A 24,219-nucleotide genomic window follows, 5' to 3' on the forward strand; every position below is an offset into this window, starting at 1 on the left:
TTTCTCTTTCTGTATTTTTGCCTAATCTAGACATTTCAAGCAACATGCATGGTTTCTGTGACTGACATCTTCCACTTAGAATAATGTTTTCAAGGTTCAGTCATGTGGTAGCATGTAGTAATACTTCCTTTCTGTGGCTAGTTAATGTTCCATCATGTGAACATGCCATGTTGTTATTTATCCATCAGTTGTGGGACATTTAGGTTGTTTCTGTTTCTTGGCTTTTAGGAATAACGTTGCTACGAAAGTTTGTATACAAGTTTTTGCATGAACTTGTGTCTTCATTTTTTTGGTTATATTCCTAGGCCTGGGATTGCTTGGTCACATGATATAGATCTTAACTTGGTATGTTGGTTGAGTTTATTTATCTGTTGCCTTTTTAATCACCTGTTTTTTTATTTTATTTCTTCATAAAACCAAGAGTATATTACTGTTCAATAAATGTTAAGTGAAAGAAATACATAGTTTAGTTTTATCTCATTAATACCTTTTATTCTTGAGCTCCTTTTAATATTTGTATTCACGATTTGTTCACGTTTCCCTTTGTCCTGGAATGGACTTAGATGGATTCACCAAGATGCAGTTAAGGTCAATGGTATGATTTTTACACTTGGTCCCCTAGGTTCAAGTTTCAGCCCTTTTCAGTCTTCCTTTTCATTCCCAAAGATGTGTTTTTCTAGATAAAATATAAAATTTCAATATTTTAGAATTAAAAATTTCAGACATAGCCTAAGGTAGATGGCATGGTATTTTGAACCACCCCCTCCCACCACCACCACTCAGGCTCACCAGTCTGCACTATGGTGACCTGCTTTTCTACCCCCTACCCTTTGCTCTTTTCTTCCCAGCTTTTTTGAAATGTAACTTGCATACCGTAAAATTAAGTCACTGTAATCATGTATGCAGCTCCATGATTTGTAGTAAATTTATGGAATTGTGAGGTCATGACCACAGTCCGGGTTGAGAACATTTCCTAGATGAGATGAAATACTAATGTCACCAATATAAGTCATAGATACAGTTGGGAGGGAATTTAAAGTTTCTTTCAATTGAGCAGTGTTGGAATCCTTTTTCATATTGTGATTTCTTTTTCTTAGATTCCATCAGATGGTCTTCTAGTTTATTCCTGAATAGACTTAGTACAGGTGGGCTGCTGGAACGCCCACGGCAGCAGACCGCTCTGTGTCTGAATAACTCTTTGCTCTTTTAGAGTGAGTGTTCCAGTGCCATGTCAGAGCTCTTCTGACATCTCTGCTCAAATCGCAGTTTCTTTTTGACATTTTAAATCTTCCCTCAATACATTATAGTTGCACTTGTCTTAGAAGCACAGGCACTGAGATCCCTGGCTTTGTTACACTGTAGAGAAATGGCTTCTTTTTTTTTTTTTTTTTAAAGATTTTATTTATTTATTTGACAGAGAGAGAGATCACAAGTAGGCAGAGAGGCAGGCAGAGAGAGAGAGGGGGAAGCAGGCTCCCCGCTGAGCAGAGAGCCCGACGCGGGGCTCAATCCCAGGACCCCGAGATCATGACCCAAGCCGAAGGCAGCGGCTTAATCCACTGAGCCACACACTCTCTTATTCTTCCTGTCCCGTGCCCTGCTTGCTGTTTCTGCAGAGAACTCACACCATTTTACAGGCTGTGTATTTTACTTGCTCAATTTCAGACTCCGTTTTCCTTCCCCTCATTAGAATATATCCTACAGGTCATGATTTATCATTTCGTTATGCTGTAGAGTGCATCAGGGCCTAGAACAGTGTCCATAAAGCAGTTGCCCCCCAAAACCTTGAATGGATGAACACATCAGCTACCCAACTTTTTACCTCCATTTCTGCAGAAAAGTAGATACATAATAAATAACTATCTGAAAAGGGTTCCTTCATGCTTTTTAGGCACAGTTCATTCCTGCTTACCATATTTAAGCAGATTTCTGTAAGACAATCTGGAATCCATGTACATTGTTACTATTGTTTGGACAGCAAAACCTCTCACATGAGTAGGTGGTAAACATTAATAGATAACTTTTATTATGTAGTATCCTAAGACTTACTTGCATTTGAAGAATATAACTTCCTCAAGCTAGCATTAGTAAAAGGACTTCAGAGGACGTCACAGAACCCATCCATTTCCTATCAAAAGGAAATGGAAATTCAGGAAGCCAGGTCATTCCATCCATCTCTGGAGGCTCTCATACTCTCGTCTCTTTCAGGCCATCCATCCTCATGACTCTCCCTTTTCACAGACTGGCATCCGTTCTCTCACAGGGCACATGCCCCCGCTGCCCATAGTAGCCCTGGGTTTATGTGGTGTTTAGTTTGGGGGGAGCCCAGTAGAGATTGACTGGAATCCTGGAATCCCATTTCTGAATTTTTTTTTTTTAAGATTTTATTTGACACACAGAGAGAGAAATCATAAGTAGGCAGAGAGGGAGGCAGAGAAGGGGAAGCAGGCTCTCCGCTGAGCAGAGAGCCCAATGTGGGACTTGATCCCAGGACCCTGAGATCATGACCTGAGCCAAAGGCAGAGGCTTGACCCACTGAGCCACCCAGGCGCCCCCATTTCTGAATTTCTAAAACAGTTTTCTAATCTAGCCCTGCTTAGGGCAGATGTAAAACTCTTGTCCAGAGGACTTAGCTGGGGTGGGTTTGCAGAGCCTCCTACCCCTGTTAGGCCAGACTCTGCTAACAGTCTTCACTAAAGGCCATAAGTCGAGTAGATGAGCTAAGGCAGGGAAGCAGCCAGAAGCCAGGACTGAATGAAGGCCTTACCATGGTGGGGAAAGAAGGGCGCTGAAGACTCTCCTAATAGTCTGTCCATTCTTTGTAAACTGAATTCATTAGAAATTTTTTAAAGATCGTGTTTTCGTTTCAGGTGTCCCAACAGTACCATTATTGCCACCACAAGTAAACCAGTCCCTTACTTCTGTGCCACCAATGAACCCAGCTACTACATTACCAGGTAAGCAGCCGGAGACGAGAGGTTTGTGTATTAATAATAGCATGACTAATATTGTGCGTCTTAAAAAAAAAAAGGAAAAAAAAATCTTACACCTTTGTGGTGACTTTCCAAAAGTCTTTAAATCAATAAAAATAATTAATTAAAAAAAAGAAGTCTTTAAATCTCCTTTTACCTTTGCTATAACTCCGTGATAAATGAGAGCAAATGTCACTGAGCTGTCCATTATCAGCTGTTGGCGGCTGAGCCTCAGGCTCCTTATCCTCCGCCCGCTACCCCACCAGTACAGAGTGAGGCAGGAAGAAGCAGTCTGTCCTTCCGGGCTTCCTTAGGGCTTTCAGATAGTCGTCTCCGTGAGTAAATGTTGTGTCCTGAAAGAGAGCATTCCCTATCACGTTCTTCAGAAGCTCTAACATAAGTTAGATTTTTGTTTATTTCTCTTACAGTTCCTAGTAACGACCCAGGTGTCTTTATTCACCAGATAACAATCAAATACAATTTGAGGGCTCAAATATACTTGCATTGTGAGAACCTTTAATTGTATGACTAAAGAGGTCATTACATACACATATGAAACCATGAACCAAATGTGTAGACTCAAACACACACACAGTGGTGAAGAAGTGTGGTAAAATGTTGACATGTGGGAAACTTGAGGGAAAGGTATATAGGGGATTTCTGTAGAAACTTTTGCAACTGTAAGTCTGAAGTTATTTCAGGAAAAAAAATTGAAAAGTGGGAGGTGCTGTAAACCTCCGCCATCAAAGAGGAGCTAAGTTGCCTTTACTCCCGCCCTTGCTGAGCCACATCGGCCCGGCCCTTTCTCCACCGCACTCAGGCCATCTTCATTCTGGCTCTCAGGTCTGGAAGTATGTGGATTGGTTTTAACCCTTACTTAGCCACCTAATCACGGAGCTACAGAAAGACACTTTGCTGAAGTGAGCTGTTTCGCTCTGGTTACTGTGAATGTTAGGACACAGAGCTGCCAGCCGGCAAGTGGACTTCTGGTGTTCTCGCTTTGAAGTGGGTAGGACTTGTTTCAGAACACAAGGATGAAACATTTTTCCCAGAGGGAGTGGTTTACCTTTTGTTCTCCGCCTTCTCTCTAGGTCTGATGCCTTTACCCACAGGACTGCCTAACCTGCCTGCCCTCCCCAACCTCAACCTCCCCACACCGCACGTCATGCCGGGCGTCAGCTTACCGGAACTCGTGAACCCGGGTATGTTGCCCATCCTGCCTTCCTAGGACTCTGGCTAATAAAAAGCTTTTATCCAGGAAAGCAAATCCTCTATTGCACTTTTTTCCAGAAAGGGTAGATCAGTTTAACAAATTTCAGCTGCTTCAAATAAATATTAATCTTTTTTACTTAAAGAAGAGGAAGAAGAATGTTTTTGTGATTGTCCTCTACGTGGCTGTCTCTCCTCCATTTTCCTCTCCTTCCACCCGACAGCCCGAGTACCTTAAAGGCCATCTGCAGAAAGAGAACAGTGTTGTGGCACTGCCATTACTGACTTGCATGGAAGGGGTTCAGTCCCCCCCAGGGGAGGTGAATGAACTCCCTGCCATTCTCCTGTAGTGGGCAGCTGCCCCCAGTGGTGCTTTTGAGTAGCCAGGCCCAGGACCTTGGGCTCTGAAACCCTCATCCTGGCTCAGCTGGCTGCGTTTGTTATTTGATAAATATTCTTTCTTATTAACAGATGTTTTTTTAACAAAAACTGTTGAGATTTTTTTTTTTAAGATTTTATTTATTTATTTGACAGACAGAGATCACAAGTAGGCAGAGAGGCAGACAGAGAGAGAGAGGGGGAAGCAGGCTCCTTGCTGAGCAGAGAGCCCAATATGGGGCTCGATCCCAGGACCCTAGGATCATGACCTGAGCCGAAGGCAGAGGCTTTAACCCACTGAGCCACCCAGGCGCCCCGAAAACTGTTGAGATTTTAGCTACAAATAGTTAAACTAGCCAATATCAGGCCCTTGGGCTCTGATTTTTATGCACTGATGGGAATGAAGCAGCAGTGTCCCACAGATCTGCTCTTGTAGTTAATGATTACCCACATGACCTTTAACGTGGAGGTGGCCGAAGGTCAGGGTTGTTCATTTCTAGTTTCCGTAGGTAGGCACATGAGTGATGTCAGTGAGCGTACCTGACGTGTTTCTGTGTGGGTCATAATGGCCCAGATGTACCACCTGCTCTCTGGGTGTACTCATTACCTGCCCTCATTAACCCGTTTGCTTTTCAGGACAGTGGTTTAAAAAGCAAATGAAGACTGTAAAGTCTAACGTTTACCTATCTTAGCGCTCCCTTTGTTTTTTTCTTTTACGCCCCTGTATTTTTGGCTTCTTCCACCCTTTTCCCAAATTAACAGACTCTAAGAGCATCGAGGGTTTCGCCAGCCCAGTGGTTGCTCTGAACATGTTGTACGTTCTACCTTTCTTTGTTTCTTAAAGAAGTAATACTCTTTCTTCATTCTGCACTTTGAAATCATCACAGTAAACCCACCAAGTGTAATGGTTACCAATCACAGAGCTTGAAGAGAGGCTGGGTACTTCCGGTGAGGCTAATGGGGAGTGGGGGCTACACGACAAACCCCTCCCTTTCTCGGCCTCCCCTCAGGGCTGGCTCCCTGTCCTCCTTCTGTTGTCTGACGAGAGGGCAGCTCTGACCCAACTTACAGTTGGCCGGGGGACTGGGAGCCCACAAATCCAACGCTAGTGTAGCAGCATTGCCCGCTGGGCAGGCTTCTGTCTGTCCTAACTGGGAGAATCATTTCTTCTCGGAACTGGCCGAGTCACATGGGGTTTTGGCGTCTAGAAGCCCGGAACTTTGCCTCCTGGCCAGCTGGTCTGGCCGTGGATATTTAGGTCTGGAGTGGCCTCCAGCTGAGGACAAGCAGGGATTGTGATGCGTGTTGCCCTTCCTCGGCTTCGGTTCCCTGGTGAAATGCAAATACCCTCGTGTGATGATGACTGCTGCCTTTTTAGTGCTGGTAGGATGTGTGATCTTTGCCATTTCTGTCCTAGGTTTGCCACCTCTTCCTTCCTTGCCTCCCCGAAACCTATCTGGCATTGCACCTCTCCCCATGCCATCCGAGTTCCTCCCGTCATTCCCTTTGGTTCCAGAGGTGTCTTCTGCAGCAAGCTCAGGGGAGCTGCTCTCCTCCCTCCCACCCACCGGCAGCCCACCCTCCGACCCTGTCACGACCACTGCAAGGGCAGACACTGCCTCCGCACCCGCTGTGGATGTGACGCCCCCCGCCCCCAAGGCCCCCAGCACTGTTGAGGACAGAGGCTGCGAACCCACCCCAGCCAGCGAGAAGCCTGTCTCTGCGGTTACGGATGCGAGTGCCTCCGAGTCACCCTAGCTTTGAAGAGGTCTTCGGAGTCAGCGTGGTGGGCTTATTTAACCACGGGAGCGTGTCTGGAAATGCAAACTGTCATTAATTTCATGCTAGTTTGTACCGTACCTGTAGGCATCCTGTAAATAATTCTAAGGGGAAAACAGAGGAAGAGGACATGGGCTTGTTTCCTGCCAGGCCGGGGTGGTGCTCACAGACTGGGGAGGGAAATGTCGGAGAGTGCTTGTATTTTAAAACAACCAAAAAGAATTGTGAGAGTGGCTTGCTGCCAGGTTTCCACTGCCATTCTTGGGGGTATACATCTTTGGGAAAGGTGGTGACAGGGCATCCACTAGGCTCCCTGTCCCCCTGCTGCTCCTTCTGTAAGAAAATGGAATATTTTATGCCTAGTACTCACACGCAACATTTCTCGTATTTTGTAAATCGTTTTTGAGAATGCAGACCACCTCACTCAATCGTGAAAGGAGAAGCTATTTTACTTTTGGTCTCTGTGAGTCACATCTCTCTAAAGGTTTACACGAAAATTCCAACTAAAGATGTTTGTTAAAGTTAAACAGTGTGCACTATGAATCGAACATCTTTTTATTCAGCCTGTACACAGATCTTTGTTTAGAGCTCTCAGAATTACTCAGACAACATTTTGTAACTGCTGCTGTTGCTTTATACATCCACCATAAAATGGCATTTAAAAAGAAATAAAGGAGATGTTGCACAGTTTTAAACCAGAAGGTGGCACTTTGTGGCTACTTATTACAGCTCTACTGGAACAGCATAGATACAGCAATAAATTACAGTAATTTTATTTTTCTTCTTGTGCATTTAAATGAGAACGAATTACCGTGTATGCACTTGTTCCTCTCTGGTATGTCACAGATCTTTAATGTAATTGTTCATGTCTTATGTTTGCTTTTTCCTAAGTTTTCTAAGAGATGGTAAGTTAAGTGGAATTGATTTATTGAATGAAATTAAATGCATATTACATCTGTTTTTTAACCAAGACGAAAGAGGCTTATTGGTTACTGACCTGATAGTACCATGAATGTTGCTAAGGGAGCGGCACATGTGCTTGGCCTTCACCTCCTCAGCCAGAAACTAGAACTAGCAGCACCGACCAGTGCCCCTCGTAGAGGCCTCTGTCCCAGCCGTTGTTGAGCTCATATCCGTTGCTGGAGCTACGTTTGTATGTAACGCTGAATGGGAAAAGAAGTCTTCAGCTCTGAGTATAGCTGCTTCTGTTTGCATTGTAAATCTTTCTAGAATATTCCTCTCAACAATCCTGTTTTTGGAGAAGAGCTTCTAACAGGTAGAAAAAATATTCACAAGCATATTTAAGTGTTACATTTTTTTACTTTCTAGGATAGGAGGCAGTTGAGCAAGTTGTTATTGCATTCTAAAAGATACTCATATTTTTTTTTAAATGTCAAAGAGATACCTTAGTGGAAAGCAAGTAAATACATTTTAAGGTTTAAAAGTGATTTTTAAAAAAACAACAACAAACCAGCAGTTCTTCCAATAATCACTTAACTCTTGTGAGGTCACGGTTCTCATTTGAGAATGAAGACAGTCCTGGGCCATCTTCCCAGGAAAATGTCCATAAGCATATCTAAAACACTAAGCTCCGGGACGGGAGGGATTCTTAGCACTCGTTTGGAAGATGGGCACAGGTCTGGCCTGTGTGGGCTCACTGGGTCTTCCTGAGGGCCAAAACACTTATTTTAGATATCCTTTGCTTCCTCCAAGAAAACCAGTGTCAGTGTTAAATAGGAGCAGATCCCGCACTGGGACCAGAAACAGGGGTGTAAAGGATAGTGTCCGTGGCAGGACGTCACTTATTGTGGCCATTGAGGGAGGGACCCGGGAGGTATCAGGCCTCAGGGGCCCCCCAGAGTAAGTGTTATAACCGTGGCGAGGCACTCTCTGGCCAGCCTTTGTGGAGGAGGATCACGTGCAGTCAGAATGACCTTTGAACCCCTTCCATCACCCTGTGTCCCTTAGTGCACACAAGGAGGACATTAGTTTGGAATAAACTCCATTATCACAAATATTCTAAAAATCATGGTGACTTAAATAAAGTTTATTTCTCCTGTGTTCAGACAGCCCAACGAAGGTAGTCTGGCCAAGGCAGGACCTGTCCGTGGCAGTGTCTGAGACCAGCTCCCATCTGGAGTTCTACAGGGTCCATTTCCATTTCCATGGTCATTCCGCGGACCCGGGTGGCAGCTGCAGTCCCAACCAGGCCATCTGGTGCCAGCCAGAAGAAGAGAAAGGTACATTCCCCTTTCTTTGGGGGACAGTTGAGAGCAGTTTCATGTCACACCCGGTACTGTGGCATACATCCTTGTGGCCAATGTGGAGCTATGTGGCCACTTCCAGCTAAAGCAAGGCAGAGAAGGGAACTCTATCCCGCCTCGTGCTCCGCCCTTACTGAGGAGGAGGAAGAGGAACTCATGAGGCCCAGGGAGCAGCCTTGCTGCACCTCGGGGAGCAGGACTGAGCCCGAAGAGGCAGTGTGGTGCGGGTGCTGGGGAGCTAGACAGGAAGGTTTCTGAGAGACAACATTGGACATGAATTAGGCGAAGGGGGAGAGGGGCAGAGACCTTCTAGGTTAGGAAGTGTTTGAGGAGTAGAGTACACAGGGCCCTGAGGGCCATTTTGTCTTTCTAAAAATGGGAGTCACTGAAGGAACTCCATGGGGGACAGGCTCCGCTCAGCGTGTGAGAAAGTCTGTCTAGCAGCGGGGAGGCCGGAAGGGGCTGCACAGTCCCCTCCAGGGGCCACCAACCCAGAAATGAGTAAAAAGAACGAACAGCTTCAGGGCAGATGGAAGAAATAGACTTGCAGCTGTCATCCAGAAGTCACTTTTTTTTTTAAGGATCTTCTTAAAAATTGTTTTATTTGAGAGAGAAAGCCAGGAGGATGAGGGGAGTAGAGGGAGAGAGGGAGGATCTTAAGCAGGCTCTGCGCACAGAGCCCAGTGTGGGGCTCCATCTCTTGACCCTGTGATCATGACCTGAGCTGAAACCAAGAGTCTAATGCTTGCCTGACTGAGCCACCCAGGCGCCCATCCAGAGGCTCCTTTGACACCTAAGGCTGAGTATGATATGACTTGTCCCTTCCCCTTTGGTTTTTGTTCCTGTTTTATCCTTAGCCCATTATTAAGCACACTTATCAAGGACAGCGAAGTTCAGCTCATTTCCTGACAAATGAAAAAGGAAAGGAAATAAAAAAAGACCTTCGTTATTTGTGAGACACTAGCTAATGTTCAGGGATGGGCTCTGCCTTGGCCCGAAGGTGAGGGCTTTCCCTTTAATTTTCTCACCACCCCAGCTGCAACTGGAATCACCTCAATTAGAATATGATTCCTGGGACCTTGGAGTCTTAAGAAGCTTCCCAGGGGATGGGAACCACAGAACACTGACATTTCTCTTCCACCCCGGACCTGTCCCCTCCCTGGCTCCCATTAGCAGCACCGACACACACCTCTTCCTAGGTAGTCATTGAATCAGGCTGTTCCAGAACTCAGGAGGGTAAGAAGACAACACAAAGGTCCTTGTCTACTAAGACATTTTACCACTTAGTAAATTACACATGTTAAGAGACCATTGCTTGTATTTATTTTATTGCTGATATTTTTTCCATGAGGTTTAGGAAGAACATCTTCCCGTGTTGCTGACCAATGCGTTCCTTTATAGGCTTCTTGCATATGAGCCAGTTAGATTAAACAGACTAACGGGGGAGTAACACCAAGGCCAGGTATTTAAGCAGCAGAACCACAGGCCAGTGGAAGAGCAGGGGACACGCTCTCAGGCTGGTGGCATCCTGGGCACTGGAAACCATCCACTGATGGAGGTGGGCCCCCGGGACTTGCAGTGTTCTCAGAGTTGAGGTTGCACAGTATTTTCTGGCAATAGATAAAAACAGGCCTCTCTTCCACAAAGGCCACTGGGACTCAAGATAACAATACGTGCTCACTGCTTGGGGGGTAAAGAAGCAAAGAGGGTTCTTGGCTGGTAGTTGGTAGAGCATGCAACTCTTGATCCTGGGTCTTGAGATCAAATTCCACACTGGGTGTAGAGATTACTTAAAAAAATTAATGAACTCTTGGTTTTCTTTAAAAAACAAATGGAACACCTGGGTGGCTCAGTTTGTGAGGCATCTGCCTTCTGCTCAGTGGGGAGCCTGCTTCTCCCTCTCCCTCTGCCTGCTGCTCTGCCTGATTGTGCTTTCTCTCAGTCAAATAAATAAAATCATCTTAAAAATTAAAATTTAAATGTAAAAAAGGAACCAAATTGCTGAGCCAGCCAGGACAATCTGTCAGGTGAACAAGAGGTAGCAAATTGGCTTCCCTCCCAGACATGGTTCCTTCGATCCAGCCTATATATTAAAATGTGAATTAATTGCCAACATTAAAAATAAGAACACCTCACATAAATACGGATTTTTGGTTTCTCAAAAAGTCCCAAGATTTGGCAACACTGAGTAAAAGTCCCACAAGGAAACAAGGGTCCCCATGAGCCTGAGCCCTTCAGTTGGCCGCGGTCCTCAACCTGGCCCGCTGGTTTCTGCCACCTGCCTGGCCCACTGGCATCTGAATTTTGCAGTGTCTCAAGTATTATCTTGGCAGGGATGGGTAAAAAATTGAGGCTTCAAAATGTTACATGGTCCAGAGCCCAGGGGATCCAGGATCAGAAAATAAGATACTTCTGGGACACATGGGTGGCTGAGTTGGCTGAGCCTCTGACTCTTGATTTTGGCTCAGGTCATGATCTCAGGTTTGTGAGATCAAGTCCCATGTCAGGCTAATAATGCTGGCGTGGAATCTGCTTGAGATTCTCTCCCTCTGCCCCTTCCTCCTCTCTCTCTCTCTCTCCCCCTCACTCTCAAAAAAAGAAAATAAAACAGGATTCTTCATGGACTTCATTATTTTGGATCCATGAGTCCCGGTGGAATGGGCACTAAGGTTTACGGAATTTGAAGCAGTCCTGTAAACTATAATAAAGTTGAGGGAGTGATGACCCTGGACAGTGATGGGGACAGTGACAGGGACTTGAATTTCACCAGCCTCTTCCTGAAGCCAGTTTTGGAACCCCAAACTCATTATTTACCTTAACCAACTCTTGGAATTCATGATCGGTTCTTTTTTTTAAGGTTTTATGTACTTATTTGAGACAGAGCAAGAGTGAGCAAGCAGGCGCAAAAGGGAGAGCACAAGCAGTGGGGAGGGGAAAAGGGAGAAGCAGGCTCTCCGCTGAGCTGGGAGCCCAATGTGGGACTTGACCCCAGAACCCTGGGATCATGTCCCAAGCAGAAGGCAGACACTCAACCTACTTAGCCACCCAGCCACTCCTCAGTTCCTTTTAATGGGTTCTAAGAGGTCCTGAGTTCCTGAATGGCTTTCTTGCCCTCTACTCTCTATGGCCTCAAATCCTGATGCAAGAAAAGTGGGTCACATCTGGCCAGCTCTGACCAGGCTGGCCTGGCTTGAGACTGGTACTAGTAAGACCACCTGAGGTTGTGAGGAAAGCATTTTTGAGAAGCATTTGAACTAGGGTGTCTGGTGGCAGGGTTATGGGAACTGTTCATTTCTTCTCTACACATGAGTATTGCCGAATCTTTAAAAACACGTTTGAATTACTTTTTAATCAACAAAACGATAGGATTATTTCCATGTAGGGGAGAAATGGAAGACTCAGCTGCCTAACCTGGAGGGTAAGGGGCTGGTGATCTCCAGCAGCATTTAAAAGGACTGTATGGCTGGTCATATACACAGATTTCTATTAAGAAATCTCTAACAGGGGCGCCTGGGTGGCTCAGTGGGTTAAGCCTCTGCCTTCGGCTCAGGTCATGATCTCAGGGTCCTGGGATCTAGTCCCACATCCGGCTCTCTGCTCTGCAGGGAGCCTGCTTCCTCCTCTCTCTCTCTGCCTGCCTCTCTGCCTACTTGTGATCTCTGTCAAATAAATAAATAAAATCTTAAAAAAAAAAAAAAAAAAAAAGAAATCTCTAACACTGGTCCTAGGTTGGAATTATCAGCGACATTGGCCTTAACAGACTTGCATTGTGACTGATCTACGGTGTTGTGTTTGTAAATCAGTTTACTGGCCAGAAATGTTCCAATATTCTAAATGTTCAGACAGCTGTGTTGAGGAGAGAGACCCAAAGACTCGGCAAGAGTCCACATTGTTTTGGCATTTAGATCTCTGAAAACAATGTTAGCTGTCAGATACATGAAGCGTACACCTTTCTAACATTGTTTCATTTGATATCTGCACCTGAGCGACCTGTGTGCCTGTGGGCAGTGCAGAACATGTGAGAGCCTGTTCCAGAGCCTGCTCTGTTCGTTAGGGAGCTGAAACAGGCTTCTGTTGCGAGAGTCCAGGGGCCTCAGAGCTCATTTAGTAAACAAGGCATTTACCCACCTTGATTTCTGCCAAGTTTTTGCCTTTGTTTCCTGGGTTGACCTGAAATTAGGGCATGAAAACTCAATAGGCAATGAAATTCATTTTCCCTGATTCAGATCTCTACTAGGCAATAGTATATATAACCTGAGGGAAACAACCCCGGCCCCCGGGGGTCTTCGCCTCCTGATGTTGCTATGTTCCAGGAGAGGATAAATGAGGGTTGATTGTACTTGGAACATGTAAAGTGGCAGAAGAGAGGGAAGAGAGGAGGCAGCCTTGGGCAAGCACGGATTCTGGACTTTATCACATGGATCTGGTTTGCCAAGTGCGACAAATGAAGGAAAATTTTATTTTCTAATTTTAATACCTATATATCTAACGTACTGAAAAAACAGAATTGCTTTGGATAAGGCTAAAGTCGCGTCCTTTACAAATAAACTTTGGTGAGCAAAAGGAATCAATATAAAGAGAAGTATTCAGTTGTCAGCAGGTGCCAGGTGCCATGTTGGTCAAGTTTTCTTATTAATTTTCCCGTGCATTCCAGCAAGTGGCACTGATATCTCCACTTAACAGTTCAGAAACCTCCTCCAGTTCCCATAGCCGGAAAGCTATGGGGTAGGTCTGTCCGGTCCCAAGCCTGTTTTGTCCCCACACGGCAGGAGAGTTTGGTGCCCAACATTGACTTTGGCTCTGGGACTCCAGTTCTCTTCGCCACCCAGTGGAGAGGGAGGCCCACCCGCAGTGCGCGCCGCGGCCACCAGGTGGCGCCGCGAGCTTGGGAGAGCCGCGCAGCGTCGGAGGCCGCGGGGTCTCCGGGCCGGCCTCGCAGGGCCCCTGGGCGGGGCTGGGGCCTGGCGGGAGCGGCCCGAAGGGCGCGAGCGCTTGTTTGTTGGAAAGGCGTGCTGGGGCTTAGACGTTTCTCTAGGTGGGGGTGCCGAAAAGCCTGGGTGCATCCTCCAAAGGGAGTCTTCCACACAATTTCAAAGATGTCCACCTCAGGATTGTCAAGATAAAAGTGGAAAGCCCTTCGGATGTCCGTGAACCCCTCAGACACTAAAAGTCCGTCAGGAGTCAGTGCCCGGTGCGGGCGGAGGCGTGGGGGTCTTGCTTCCCACGCCCCCTCCTGCGCTCTCCCTGCACCCCCTCTCCGTAGCTCCCCGACCCGAGGCTGGGGGAACCTGGCCGTGGCTGGCCCAGCCGCGCCTCGAGCCCTCGGCACGGGCCGGGAGCCTCCACGTCGACCTCGCCGGCCCCGCAGTTGCGCGAGGCCGCTGTTCCCGCCGCACGCGCAGGCCCGAGCGCGCCTGAGAGGGGCGGCTGCGTTTGGGGCCGGGTGTCTCGGGAGCCGAGGGCCCTCCACACCGCTGGAAAGTCAGCCACTCAGGGTCGCGTGGGACCGGCATAAGGGGGCGAAAGCGCGGTTCCCTTCCGTCGGGGGAGGCCAGGGCAGACTTCTGCGGTGGCCGGAGCTCCCCCGGGCGGCGCTGCGGGCCGAGGGCGGGCGTCCGCGGCGACCGGAGGTACTTGGCGCCTGGCGTGTGCGGGAACGCAGCTGCTGGGGGCGGCTGGCGTGTGGGGCTGCCGTGTGCGGTGGCAGCGGCTGCAGCCCGAGGGGTTGGGGGCCAGATCATGAACGACCTTGGGTGCCGCGCCAAGGAGCTTAGACCGGACCGTAATGGAGAGTTGATGAAGGGTCTTTGTTTTATTTTGGTTTGGGCAGGAAGGGAAGAGCTTGCCCTTTATAAAGATGAGTGGTTTGAAAATTCTTTAAGCAGGGAGCCTTCTGAAAATGAAATATCAAACGGAACACAGACTTAAAAACCAGATCAAGGTGTAGCTGCGGGCCACCTCCGAGCAGGAGGAAGAGGCGTGGCACCCCAGGGGAAGGCGGCCACGGCCACCCCAGAACGGGGATGCGCCAGGGAAACTTGAGGATCTCCTCTTGTCCCCAAAGAAACTTAAGCCCAGACGAGTGTTGTGATGCCCGTCCCAGTCCACCTGGTCTCCTGCCTCCCAGTCCGCCCCATTTTGTACCCCTGGTCCCCTGCTTTTAGGGGTGGCTGGGGAGCACCTTCAGCTTCTCCTGGTCTTGCAGAAGTCTGGAAAAAGCCAGAAGCGGTGGGCTGAGCCCTCTTCCTCTTCTCCAGCCAAGGCCATCCTTTCTGCCTGGGCGGAGAAAAGCAACTCAGCGTCTAGGGCTTCTCACCTCTGGTTGCTCTGAAAACAGACAAACAAAAAAGGATGCCTCTAGATCAGGTGAAGCAGCTTTGGGGACCTTGGAGGTCTTCCCCCTCGATTCCTCATTTTCTAGATGAAGATGGTGGAATCCAGAGAGATTGAGCGACTCTCCCGCAGGCTCCCAGCTCCCGGCATGGCGTCCAGCTGGAAACAGGAACCACTCATTTGTTCTTTCGGCGTGATCACAACCTGGGTCGCTGGGGGTGGGGGCCGGCTCCCAGCCTGGTGGAGACCCACACTGGACACAGCAGCTGGGCGCGGGGCTGGGGGTCTCAGTGTGGGGTCCCGTGCGCTCTCATGGGGGATGTTCTTAAGGCAAACCAGAACAGGACCTTCCTTCTTCATCGGAATTGAAAATGCCAGTGATTTTCCCTTTTTTCAACAATAAGAAAGGGCAGTCATCAGGACACTTAGTTGTGAGAAGAACCCAGCTGAAACCAGCCTGGCCAAACGGCGGTCATTCAAACAGGCTCTTGGGGGCGGGGGGGCGGCTATCTCTGCAGTTGGAGGGGAGCCGTGTGCCTGGCATGCAGCTCACTCTGGGCACTGGTGCCTTTGTCCCCGCAAACTGGCAGGGAAGTGAATGAAGAGACCATGCAGGTGAGAACAGGCTACAGTGTGACCCTTGAGGGGAGGCCCCTGGGCTTACACCCAACTGTCTTCTTACCTCAGTAGCAGGAACCACGTCTGGTTTAATTGGCTCTGCAGCATCTAGAACATTCCTGACTCAGCAAGCACTTCATGTCTACTGAATGAGCAACCATGAGGATCTGCCGTCATCTAGCCGGGAGTCTAGCAAGGGGACGGAGGTGAGAGTGAGTCTGTGTGGTAAATGCACAGCTCCCTGCGTCCATCCCTGGGCCAGGGACTCTCAACAGCGAGGAGGGAGGAGCGTGCCTGCCTCAGGGGAGTACCCAGAGGGCTGAGCACATCCTCCCTCCCAGGGGGAGAGCTAACGGACGGGGCACCGCTGTGTCCAGCAGAAGGCGAGCTGTGCGTGTGAGCCCGCGTGACCAAAGGCGTGGGCTCCTCACACCTGCGGCTCTGCTTCTAACGGAAGCTCTAGGCTCACTGGGTCCTGTTTAATCCGGGGAGGGGGGATTAAAAATGGGATTTTGTTTGTTTTAGGATTAAGGGTTTAGCTATCCTGCTCAAGAGTAAACAGTAAGTTATGGGGAGGAACTGAAGAGTCTTTATTTGGTGGGATTTTCACTTTCATTCTCAGAGCTTTATTCTTCCACTTACAACAAGTTGGGAGAAATAATAAAAGTTCTCAACACTGAGGGGAAAAATTAAAATACTTGTAATCTCTGAGCATATCAGAAACTACCAACTCTTTGCTTTATCTTCGGAGAACAGAACGGTGTCTGGAAAGAATTGCTTTAGATAAAATATTGGCAAAAGTATTAAAAGAATACTGTGATCCTATCAAAATCTAGGGATTTAAGGAGTTTATACAGGTAATAAAACTGACACCGATTATATGAGAACCTTGTTAGAGAATTACCGAGGAAAGACTTTAGCGTAAGTGATTTCCTATTTTACAAGGCTAGCATTTTGTCCAGAATTGTCTCTTTTGAAGAGTCAAGGAGAATGGACAGGATTAAAATGTCTCTATCAGCTTCTTGAGACGACAATGCCTGGGATCCCCGGAGCGTTGCCGGCCTCCAGGGCAAGTGTTCTCTGTCGGCAGCCGAGGGTGGACTTCGGTGCTTTCTGCAAATTTGACTAGACCTATTATTTCATCTCCAAAGTGAAAAGTTTTTATAGTGATAGGATCTGAGTTATGTTATGCTCGAGTCGCATAAACTTTGGCTTTTTCTGTGGACCTCTGTTTATTTTTAATTTTTTTAGTCACATTGAGCATGTTATGGTCTTACCACAATGTAATTCACATTTATTTGTGTGTTTCTCTGAATTGATGCCTGTCTCCACTGTTGGGCTCTGTGTTTCCACAAGGACACTTTTTCCTGCTTCTTTCTGTCTCCTCAGAGCCTGGAAGAGCCTTGCATAGAGTATATGCTCCATAATTCTTGCTGCGTGAATGAAAGGACCTAAGAGAGGTTTTTAGGCGAGGCTAAATCAGTATTTGTTCTACAGCAGCCCTGAGTGCATTAATTTTTAAATGCTCAGAAAGCATTGTTTAAAAAAAAAGGCATTGTAATGGATGGAATTGTCATCTAACAACCTATGCGTTTAAATGATACCTTTTCTCATCTTGAAAACCTTTCTTTGATTCACTTAAATGTATTCATAGCTTAGATTCACCACTTAGATATGTTGACCTCTTGTCTAATTTTCTCAGCTTCTTCCCTTGAAGAAAATAACATATATTAGACACTTTTGCCTTTATTTGCATATGAAGAAACTGGGGTGAAGTAATTTTTAATTGAGCTATAATTGACAATGACATTAGTTTAAGGTGTAATGATTTCATGTTTGTATATATTACAAAATGATCACCAAAATGGCTACTTAAAGTCTGTCTCCATCCATAATTACAGTTTTTCCTCATGAAGAGAACTTTTAAGATCTACTCTCCTAGCAACTTTCAATATTTCAACTTTGTATGTAATACAGAATTAACGACCATCACTATCCTGTACGTCACACCCTCATGATTTATTTGACAACTGGAAGTTTGTACCTCTGGTCCCATTCATCCATTTCACTTACTCTTGCCTCTGGCCATCACCACTCTGTTCTCAGTATCCATAGACAAACTTGGGTTTGGGGGTTTTCTCATTTCTGCCTTTTTGTTTTTGAGGTTTTGTGGTGTTTGTTTAGAGTCCACATGTAAGTGGGATCATACGGTTTTATCTTTTTCTTTTTTTGTCTGACATCATCACTTCCCATAATGTCCTCAAGGTTCATCCATGTTGTTGCAGCTGGCAGGATTTCCTTTTTTATGGCTGAATAATATTCAGCCATAAAATACCTTTTATGTATTTTATGGCTGTGTACCTTTTCTTTATCCATTCATTCATTGGTAGACACTTGGGTTGCGTACATGTCTTGGCTGTTGTAAATAATGCTGCAGTGAACATGGGGGTGCAGGTATTGGGGGTGCAGGTATCTTTGCAAATTAATGTTTTTGTTTTCTTTGGATATGTACCAGAACTGAAACTCCTGGATCATAGAGTAGTTGTATTTTTCCTTTTTTTGAGAAACCTCCATATTATTTTCCATAGTGGCTGCACCAATGTACTTTCCCACCAACAATGCATGAGGTCCCTTTGTTCTACACCCTCACCAACACTTGCTGTTTCTTGTCTTTTTGTGAGTAGCCATTCTGACAGGTGTGAGGTGGTATCTCATTGTGGTTTCGATTTATGTTTCCCTGATGCTGAGTGATGTTCAGCACCTTTTCATGAATCTGTTGACCATCTGGATGTCTTCCTTGGAAAGTGTCTATTCAGACATCTTAAAATGTCATTCAGTGCTCACTTTAAAATTAGATCATTTGTGGTTTTTTTGCTGTGGAATTGTATGTGTTCTTGATATGTTTTGGATATTAACCCCTCATCAGAAATATGATTTGCGAGTACTTCCTCCCAGTTGATAGGACGCCTTTGAATTTTGCTGAGTGCTTCTTTTGCTGCACAGAAGGTTTTTCATATGATGTAGTCCCACTTTCTGTATTTGCCTTTTTTTTTTTTCTTTTTGTTAAGATTCTATGTATCTGTTTGACAGAGTGCAAGCAGGGGGAGCAAGAGAGGGAGCCAGGGAAGGAGGCTCTTGGCTAAGTAGGGAGCCCAAATGCAGGGCTTGATCCCAGGCCCTTGGGATCATGACCTGAGCCAAAGGCAGACACTTAACTGACTGAGCCACCCAGGCGCCCCATCTATATTTGCCTTTATTGCCTTTGCTTTTGGTGTCAGATCCACAAAATCCTCTTCTAGACCTGTTTCAAGGGGGATTACCAGCTATGTTTCCTATTAGGAGTTTTCTGGTATTAGGTCTTATGTTCAAGACTTTTGTCCTTTTGAGTTTATTTTTGTGTATGTTGTAACAGTGGTCCAATTTCATTCTTTGGCATGTGGCTGTCTAGTTTTCCCAGCACCACTTACTGAAGAGACTGTCCTTTCGCCATTGTATATATGGCTCTTTGTCCTTAATGAACTGGCCATCTATGTGTGAGTCTATTTCTGGGCTCTCTGTTCTGTTCTGTTGACCTATGAGTCTGTATTTATGCCAATACCACAGTGTGTTGACGTTTATAGTTTGTAAAGGAGTTTGAAATCAGAAAGTCTGATGCCACCAGCTTTGCTTTTTTACTCAGGATTCATTTGGCATTTCAGGATCTTCTGCAGTTCCATACACATTTTAGGAACCTGTGATTTATTTTTGTGAAAAATGCCATTGGAATTTTGATAGGGATCACAGTGAATCTGAACATTACTTTGGGTGGTGGGGGCAATTTAATGATATTTATTCTTACAATCTGTGAACGCAGAATATGTTTCTATTATTTGTATCTTCATCAATTTCTTTCATCAAAGTCTTCTAGTTCTCAGTGGGTAAGTCTTTCACTTCCTTAATTTATTTCTAGATATTTTATTCTTTTGGATGTAATTATAAATGGGGTTTTTCCCTCTCTTTCTGATAGTTCATTCTTACTGAAAAGAAAAGCAACAGGTTTTATTGTATATTGATTTTGCCTCTTGCAACTTTACTGAATTTGTTGATTAGTTCTGACAATTTTTTGGTGAGGTCTTTAGGGTTTTTACATATACTATCATGTCATCTGCAAATAATGACAGTTTTACTTCTACCTTTCTGATATAGGTGGCTTCTATTTTTCTTGCCTAATTGCTCTAGATAAAACTTCTCTCTGTACTTTCTTATGTTTTCTCTCTCTTTGTTGAGGTTCTCACTGTATTCATCTATTCTTCTCCCAAGTTCAGTGAGCTTATTTATATTCTTATTTTGAACTCTTTGTCAGGTAAATTACTTATCTCTATTTCATTAAGAATTTTTTTTCTGGGGTTTTTCTTGTTCTGTAGTCCTCAGTTTCTTTACCTTTCTTGACACACTGCATCAGTTTCTTTCTCTTCCTTTTTTTTTTTTTTTGTTGTTGTTGTTGTTGTTGGAGATTTTACTATTTATTTGAGAGAGAATGCACAGTGGGGAAGGAGAGGAGTGGGGATGTAGAAAGAATCTCAAGCGAACTCGGTACTGAGTGCAGAGCCTGACACAGGGCTCTTTCTCAGGCCCCTGAGATGACATGAGCCAAAAGCAAGAGTCAGATGCTTAACCAACTGAGCTACCCAGATGCCCTATGGCTGGGTAGGTTTCTATGCATTGGATAACACAGCAACCTCTCCCAGTTTTGAAGGAGTGGCTTTGGGTGGGAGACGAGCGTCATTCAATTCTGCCCTCACTCTTCGTTGTCTCTCAGACCTTTCTGATTTTCCAAACAGCGTGTTTTATTTTTAATGGCTCGGAGCAGGTGAGGGATGTGCGGGGACCCACCATGTCCCAAAGGGGAGGATCTCAGTTAGCTCCCAGATTCAGGCTGATTGGAAGCCAGGCCCTGAGGCAGCGCATTAAATTATGCAAATATATACAGTCCTGTAAGACCACAGGCAGAGGTCCCACTGCTTGGTGGTCTAGAGGAGCCCATTGGAACTAGTCACCCAAATCTAGGCACCAGACAAGTATATCCTTCCTTTCTGGGAGGTGTCTGGAAAGGATGATGTCATCCCTTCCATGTGTGTTTAATGAGAAGCCTACCGCTCAGACTACAGCCAGGATCATAGACTAATCTGCCTCTTTCCCAGAAAGACTAGGCTCCTGGATCTGTTGTCTCTCGTTATGCCTTGTCAGGGTTACCCACTCAACCCTTTCTCTGTGGGACTGACGAGTTAAGCTCCACTGGCCACCAGGGCCAGGAGATTTTGAGGGGTCCCCTAGCAGTCACTGCACCAGTTAGGGTGCTGGAGAAGGGTATAAGCTCCTTTTAGGGAGACACCAGTAAGCCAGAGCAGAGCAGCTGGAGAGCACGAGGATTACATGCACCGGCCTCTGTTCCCTGAGAACACCTCCACAGGCCTCCCCACGTGTGCTGGGTCTCAAGCCTACGCTCCGACTGAAGCTCTTGGAAGAGCAAACCGGGCTTTTTCACAGAAGGACTTGGAGTGTGTTTCAGTTTACTATCTGTATGGTGCCTGAGGCCGGTAGCCTGCCAAGAACTGTCTCTCCAAATATTAGAGATTTGGGGCCTAGGAACACAGCCCTCCTGGCCACTCAAGCCAGGGGATCAAGTGTTCCCCCTGGGTAGCAGCCAGGAAAACTGGGTCACCAGATATGTGTGAACTCCTCTCCAGGAGATGGTAGCCCTCTAGAGTGTGGCACACGGTGAGCATCCTGGCACTCCCCTACCCCAGTCTCTAGAAGGGACCACAGCCCCTACATGTATGCTGAGCTAGAAGCCTGTCCCACAGCCTGCAGCGGTGTCCATGAGCTACCGCCCTGCTTCACAGAAGGACTGGGATCCCTGGACTGTTGCCTCTTGCTGTGTGCCCTCAGGGTGGCGGCCATTTAAGACTTTCCACTGGCTACAGTTCTGTGGGGCCCTGGCCACAGGGGCCAGGGAGTCTGGTTACATTTTCTGGCCATCTGCACTTGGGTACGGTATGGAACAAAGCTGTGTTGATCCTGGTCTCCGTGCGTGCATCTAGAGTTCCCGTCTTTCTCATGGCAAGTTTTCTGATTTCTCTGAGTGCCCAAGGAGCATGCTTCTTAAAATTCACCCCATGGGGCGCCTGAGCGGTGCAGTTGGTTCAGCATCTGCCTTCGGCTCAGGTCATGATCCCAGGGGCCTGGAATCAAGCCCCTCATTGGGCTCCCTGCTCAGCGCAGAGCCTGCTTCTGCCTCTCTCTCTGCTGCTCCCCTTTTTGTGTGATCTCTCTCTCTGTCAAATAAATAAATAAAATCTTTTTTTTTTTTTAAATATTCCACTTATTTTATTCGACAGAGAGAGAGGTCACAAGTAGGCAGAGAGGCAGGCAGAGAGAGGGAGAAACAGGCTCCCCACTGAGCAGAGAGCCCGATACGGGGCTCGATCCCAGGACCCCGAGACCATGACCTGAGCCGAAGGCAGAGGCCCAAACCACTGAGCCACCCAGGCGCCCCAAATAAATAAAATCTTAAAGAAAAAAGAAATTCACCCCATGGATGCACTTGTCACTATTGATGGTGTGTTTTCTGGTTACTACCTCGTCGATGGCAGAATGGCCCTTCTTCTCACCACTCTCCTTTGCAGGAGCCATGCTGCCAGGTCCTGGTTGGAAAGGAAGAACAATGGTTTTTTTTTTTTTTTTTTTTTCTGTTTTTAAACATTTATTTATTTATTAATTCATTCAAATACGTAATCTCAACACTCAGCGTGGGGCTTGAACTCACGACCCCAAGATCAAGGGTCCCATGCTCTAACAACTGAGCCAGCCAGCTGCCCCAGAACAATGTTGCTTTAAACTGGAATTTGATACTTGCAGAATAAAGAGAGGGATTTCCCAACAGCATTTTACAGACCACCATCCAGAACTAGAGCACTACCTATACTTTTATCAAGTGGGTCTTGGATCCCTAATGGTGAAGTGTTTCAAATACCCCCATATAAGACAATTGCTTTTCTTTTAAGGTAATTAAGTATCTCGCTAAATAACTTTATAAATCTGAAAAGGTTATATCAAAACCTGTGGAAGTCAAATGTAATTTTTCTTAGATATTCCACTGTAAATTAAAGACTTTGCCATGCTATTACTTTTGTCACTTGAAAGGTTAGTGAATACCGTGTTGGGGATTTTAAAGCCTCTTGAACACAAAATTGTAAGAGAAGGATAATTTTTTTTCCCTCCAGCTTTATTTTATTTTTATTTGAGAGAGAGAGAACTTACTAGAGAGAGCATGAGCTGGGGGGGGAGGTGGGGAGAGGGAGAAGAAGATTCCCTGGTGAGCAAGGAACCCCTTGCAGGGCTCGATCCCAGAACCCCGGGATCATGACCTGAGCCAAATGCAGACGCTCAACCGACTGAGCCACCCAAGCACCCTTCTCCAGCTTTATTGAGGTATAACTGACAAATAAAATTGTATATATTTCAAGCTTATAGTGTGGTGATTTGATGTCCATATACTCTGTGACATGATTACTACTATCGTGTTAATTAACATTCATCACCTCCACACTCCGCACAGTATGCTTGAGAGTCTCTCCCTCTCCCTCTCTCTCTGCCCCTCCCCCTGCTCACGTTCTCTCTCTAAAAGAAAATATTTTTTTAAAAAGTCAAAAAAAAAAAAAAAAATAGGGGCACCTGGGTGGCTCTCTGCCTGCTTGTCATCTCTTTCTGTCAAATAAATAAAATCTTAAAAAAATTTTTTTATCGGGGCACCTGGGTGGCTCAGGGGTTTAAGCCGCTGCCTTCGGCCCGGGTCATGATCTCAGGGTCCTGGGATCGAGTCCCACGTCCGGCTCTCTGCTCTGAAGGGAGCCTGCTTTCCTTTCACTCTCTCTGCCTGCCTATCTGCCTACTTGTGATCTCTCTCTGTCAAATAAATAAATAAAAATCTTTAAAAAAATAAATTTTTTTATCAAAAAAATAAAAATTATTTCTTCTTTTTGTTCCTCAGCGTGGGTGCTTTCCATTACCCTGTTTTCCAGATCACTGATGGTTCTTCCACGTCTGCACATCTGCTGTTTCCTTAGAATGTGTTCCTTTCAGTTTCTGTATTCTTTTTTTTTTAATTTAAATATTTTTAAAAAGATTTTATTTATTTATTTGACAGATATCACAAGTAGGCAGAGAAGGAAGCAGTGGGGCAGGGGGAGGGAACAGGCTCCCCGCTGAGCAGAGAGCCCGATATGGGGCTTGATCCCAGGACCCCGGGATCCTGACCTGAGCTGAAGGAAGTGGCTTAACCCACTGAGCCACCAAGGTGCCCCTCAGTTTCTGTACTCTTTAACTCTGATTGGTCCTTTTTATATTTTTTCTTTGAAGTTCTCACTACATTCTTCCATTCTTCAGTCCAACTGAGCATCTTTATGATCATTTCTTTAAATTCACTATCAGACATATTGCCTACCTTAATTTCATTCAGTTCTTTTTCTGAAGTTTTATCTTTTTCCATTTGGTGCTCATTCCTCTATCTCCTGGGTTGATTCTCTTTCTGTGTTTGTTTCCTTGAAACATGTAGAACAGCTACTTCTAAACTTGAAGAAATGGTCTTGTGTGTGGTTGTCCCCTATGTAGCCTGTGTGCCTGGTGAC

General features: G+C 46.0%; 1 protein-coding gene across 1 annotated transcript in view; it reads left to right on the top strand.

The window, feature by feature from the left end:
- The window catches only part of GORASP2 (golgi reassembly stacking protein 2), a 37,022-nt gene extending 29,718 nt beyond the window's left edge, over positions 1–7,304 (top strand). Inside the window, exons 8-10 of the mRNA XM_046018326.1 lie at positions 2,871–2,957; positions 4,064–4,174; positions 5,977–7,304. Of these exons, the coding sequence (XP_045874282.1) occupies positions 2,871–2,957; positions 4,064–4,174; positions 5,977–6,317 (539 nt within the window). The 3' untranslated portion in view covers positions 6,318–7,304. The remainder of the gene's footprint in view (positions 1–2,870; positions 2,958–4,063; positions 4,175–5,976) is intronic.
- The last annotated feature ends 16,915 nt before the right edge of the window (positions 7,305–24,219 follow it).

The sequence above is a fragment of the Meles meles genome, chromosome 9 (genome assembly GCF_922984935.1).
Source record: "Meles meles chromosome 9, mMelMel3.1 paternal haplotype, whole genome shotgun sequence".
Classification (NCBI taxonomy): domain Eukaryota; kingdom Metazoa; phylum Chordata; class Mammalia; order Carnivora; family Mustelidae; genus Meles; species Meles meles.